This window comes from Littorina saxatilis, linkage group LG11 (assembly GCF_037325665.1).
Source record: "Littorina saxatilis isolate snail1 linkage group LG11, US_GU_Lsax_2.0, whole genome shotgun sequence".
Classification (NCBI taxonomy): Eukaryota; Metazoa; Mollusca; class Gastropoda; order Littorinimorpha; family Littorinidae; genus Littorina; species Littorina saxatilis.
In genome coordinates, this window is record NC_090255.1 from 35888374 (window position 1) to 35893373 (window position 5000).

At 40.6% G+C, this 5000-nt stretch overlaps 1 protein-coding gene across 1 annotated transcript in view; it reads right to left on the reverse strand.

The window, feature by feature from the left end:
- The window catches only part of LOC138979545 (myb-like protein X), a 14853-nt gene extending 14762 nt beyond the window's left edge, over positions 1-91 (reverse strand). The window contains exon 1 of the mRNA XM_070352259.1: positions 1-91. This exon is cut by the window's left edge and continues 912 nt beyond it. Coding sequence (XP_070208360.1) covers positions 1-91 — 91 coding nt within the window.
- Between the last annotated feature and the right edge of the window lie 4909 nt (positions 92-5000).

The following is a 5000-nucleotide window of genomic DNA, read 5'->3' on the forward strand; positions in this document are numbered from 1 at the left end:
CAGTGGTTTCATCTGCTGTGGGGTCCGTGAAAGCATCGTCGTTTTTGGTCGTGTCTACCACTGGAAGTCCAAAACTCGCACAGGCACCCATACTGATGAGAATGGTGTGTGTTGGCGTTCATAAAGCTAAACCTGGTGACAGATGCGGAAATAAACGTCATTGTTTGATGTGCGCAGAATTTGTTTTACTAAATTTAAAAAATGCTTCAAATGCTCTCTCTCTCTTTCTCTCTCTCTCTCTTTCTCTTTCTCTCTCTCTCTCTCTCTCTCTTTCTTCCTCTCTCTCTCTCTCTCTCTTTCTCTCTCTTTCCTCTCTCTTTCTCTCTCTTTCTCTCTTTCTCAGTCTCTCTCTCTCAGTCTCTTTCTCAGTCTCTCTCTCTCTCAGTCTCTCTCTCTCTCTCTCTCTCTCTCTCTCTCTCTCTCTCTCTCTCTCTCTCTCTCTCTCTCTCTCTCTTGGAACAACTCCTCACGCAATTCACACATTAGTCTACGTGCGGTTCCCTTTCATCATCTAAAGGCTAAGAAGCCCGCTGCTGACTGAACGCAAGCTGGCACACAAACGCGAACGGCACCGACCAAGCTAAACAAAAAAGTGCGTCGTACACTGAACCTCACAGTATGTGCATACAGCTGCAATATCCGTATAAACCCATAAGAATCTAAGCCAGTTACCGTACTTAAAACAATATGAAACTGCAAGACTGCTATGCTAATGTTCAAAAATCAAGAATAAAACAAAATAATAATAATAATGGTTCAGTACTTGAACGTTTAATTACAGACAAAACGTTTTATTACTTAAACCGCAAAACGTTCTATAAACATTCCATTGCCAATCTGTGGTTTCGTCTGTAATGTAACGTTCCTTTGACTCACCTGTCTTGATTATTGTTATTCCAGTTATTGAAAATATTCAAAAGGAGTTGAGGAACTTTTTGCAGGCCAGATAGCAGTCGCAAAGATATATGAATGAACTGGTTCTTTCCTGAAGCTAGCCTTTTAGTAAAGATTTGTTCAGATAAGAACTGGTTCTTTCCTGAAGCTAGCCATTTAGTATAGATTTGTTCAGATAAGAACTGGTTCTTTCCTAAAGCTAGCCCTTTAGTATAGATTTGTTTGAGATAAGTTAGGGCAAGACACATTAGACGAGCGCTATTGAAAGCAACATAGTAGTTATAGACAGCAGTGTGTAAACCTTTCTGTCAGCTTGGCCATTATTGATCGACCTCCTCTGCCTCTGTCTGGCACGGCAATACAGGACGCGAATGTGCAACAGGTCAATAAAATCGATCTTGTTTCATTGTATTTACATGAGTGTGCTAACAGTCTCCTAAGTATTTCGTTGTTGGGAAAGGAGAACAATGCTGATGTCCTTGATAAATGACAATAAGCAAAGCAAGAATTATACATGCTGGTTGGTGTTGGCAGTGGAATTTCAATTACATTCTTGTTAAAGTCCCTCAAGGCTTACTGGAGCGTGACTATTGAAACAATAATGCTCGCGTGTGTGTTAAACAAAATCAATATTCAGATAAGAAAGAGTCAAACAAGTTCTGCTCAATCTGATTACCTTGCCGGTGTAACACGAGAAAATTACTCCCACGAGATTTTTACTCCGGAGTAAACATTTCGTACGAAAAAGTTACTCCCTTTACGAAAAAAGCACTCCCCCATTGCACGAGAAAATTACTCCCCAAGACAGGTGAGTTCCGAGTAAAAATTTCGTACAAAAATGTTACTCCCCTGACGAATAAATAACGAATAAATTACTTCACCCCAACACGAGCAATTTAACTTCCCATGCCAGGTGTACGACATTTTTACTCCCTTGTCCCCTGTTAGTCTTGGTGGTGGAGGGGGTGGAAGGAGGGTAGCGCGACATTCGTTTGCGCGAGATCACTTATTGGCATTATCCCTTCGCCCGCATCCCATTTTTGCGTACGAGATTTTTACTGGAAGTAAAACAAATGGGGAGTAAAAATGTCGTGGAGAGAGTAATTTTGTCGTGCCTTGGTGAGTTCTTTTCTCGTACGAAAAGTGTACTCGGAGTAAGAATTTCGTACGAAATATTTACTCCGGAGTAAATTTTTCGTGGAGTAAAAATTTCGTGTTACACCGGCATTTTGCAAGCGAGCCACACGATCTTGAGATAAGTTCTTTCTCTGTCTGTTTCGTGTGTTTGTTTGTTTTTCTTCTGTATGTCTACTTCAAAGACCTTTCGGTTGACCTACTAGTAAATGTAACGTTTTGTTTTGTCAGTATATATTACCTAGCATTATTATTTTTAGAATCTCAAAGGCTCTCTCTATGTATTACATACTCACTCAAGCAATCACTCAACCCAACATGCACCGATCAAGCTATTAGGAAATGTGAAAGTTCTAGCTGCTACACCGTCGAGTATTGAAAAAGTACGTCATCCACTGAACCTGATACTTCATTCGTAACTTAGCTGAAATATCCTTACAACATCATAAGAAGCTGATCGAGCCAGTTATTTAAAAAACAACGTAAACAGGTAGAATGCTTTGGTTCCAAAACCAGTAATGAAACCAACAAGAAAAGTAAGTTAGTGGACCGTTTAACTATAAATTAAAAAAAGTTAAAACGTTTGATAAACATTGCATTGTCAATCTTCGGTTTTGTCCGAAATGAAAAGTTCCACTGACTGACCCTACCTTGTTCCAATACCCGACAGAGGCCGAAGAAGAGCGTAACAGGAAACCCCGAAGTCGGAGCAGGTGATTTCATGTATAATCAATTGCTTAAAGCTACCCGTTTATTGCAGGTCTGAGAGAGAACGGTCATTGCAAGGCACAGCAGTCAAGCGCTATAGAAAGCCAGGCTGTTAAAGACTGCATTATGTGCAAACAGTTGTATGCGCTTGACGCTTATTGTTTGTCCATGTGTACCTCCCGCCCTGATATGGCCCTTCGTGGTCGGCTGGGCGTTAAGCAAACAAACAACAAAGAACATGTGTACCTCAGAAATGCAGGAAGATTGTACCGGTTTCATAGAGATCGATCTGTATTCAGTGTATTTACAAGACTGTGCTGATGAGCGTCTAAAAGAATTCTTTGTTGGGATCGGAAGATCAAATTGCCATTTTGTTTGTTTGTTTGTTTGCTTAACGCCCAGCCGACCACGAAGGGCCATATCAGGGCGGTGCTGCTTTGACATATAACGTGCGCCACACACAAGACAGAAGTCGCAGCACAGGCTTTAAGTCTCACCCAGTCACATTATTCTGACACCGGACCAACCAGTTCAAATTGCCATGTCCTTGATAAATGCCAATGAGAACAGCGAATATTATGTATTCTGGGCAGTAGAGTTGTAATAATCATATTCTCAAACACCCTCAGAACCAACTGAAGCATGACTCTTGAAACAGTAAGGCTCGCCTGTGAGTTAAACAAAATCAATTCTGAGACAAAAAGAAATGAAAGGGTAAACCAGTTCTGTTGAAAGTGAAAGGGTTTTGAGGCATTCACTATCGATTCTGAATGCAGGACAAAAGCTTTACTTTGAGTCTTATACATCATTAATTTGTCCTGGGTCTGCATGCTGCACTATGTATCCCTTATCATGGTTAAACAACAAGTAGCTTAAAGTATAACATTTTCCTTTCTTGTTTTATGGCAAAAGCCTTCATTGTAAGAAAACAGGCATCTGGGTTTTTTTCTTCTTCTTCTTCTTCTTCTTCTTCTTCTTTGTTCATGCGCTGAAACACCCACGTTCACTCATGTTTTTGCATGAGTGGATTTGTACGTGTATGACCGATTTTACCCCGTCATTCAGGCAGCCATACACCGATTCCGGGGGAGGCATGATGGGTATTTTCGTGTTTCTATAACCCACCGAACTCTGACATAGATTACAGGATCTTTTCCGTGCGCACTTGGTCTTGTGTTTGCGTGTACACACGACGGGTGTCACTAGCAGGTCTGCACATAAGTTGACCTGGGAGATCGGAAAAATCTCCACCCTTAACCCACCAGGCGGCCGCGGCCGGGATTCGAACTCACGACCTTCCGATTAGGATGCTGCATGATGTCTTATCCCCTTGGCCACTGCGCCCGTCGCATCTTTGTCTAACTTGCACACCTGCGCTATCAAGAAGAAAGCTGTCAAAATTATGAAAGACCCATCACAACCTCCCCACGGAAAGTTGTTTGATACTACAGTCAAGCCGGTAACTCAGGTTGCCTTTTGCTCGCTAGCATACTTTAAAATACCCCCTTACCTCTACAGCCGTAACCATTGTAAATGCCAAGAAGATATTTTAATCTGCCAATCAACTAATCAACCAATCAATCAATCAACCAATCAACCAATCAATCAATCATATTGTCCACTTTCCGTTGTAATCAAAAATGTCGGAAATCAGAATGGATTTTTCGTTAAAAAAATCATCTCTGGTTATTTACTCAAAAGGCATAGATTAATATATCATTATTTATGCATAAAACCGCATTGCTTTCTTTCCATTATAACACTGAAACCTAACAAATTACCGTTTCTTCTGTGTGTAAATAAGACCAACGACGTTGTTACTGTTAAATGGTTCTCAGTAGCAATCGCGATCCTTTCGTCGAATTATTCATAAAAAAAACCGACACACACAGTACTGACTCAATTAAAAACTGCAAGTGCATAAACATGCTCTTGCTGCTGTGCGATGGTAAATGTACATGCGCACGCTTGCCAAGAGTTTTGTGAATAATTTCCGTTGACCTATTTAAAGAATGTTCTAGCATAGTACATTAGGCCAAAAAAAACAATAGGTGTGGTTACGGTAACATAGCCCCCAAAAAAAAGGGTAGGTAGGTAGGCAATCACGTTGTTTGTTTTTTTTACTTTTTTTTTCTAATGTGTACAAATTAAACCTACTTGACAGGGAAATAAGTGTGCGACTCGGGCGCTTTCGCTTTCATTGCGTTTTTTGCACTCGTTTTTTTTTTCTTTTTGACAAATGTAATAAAAAGTTATAGGATCGG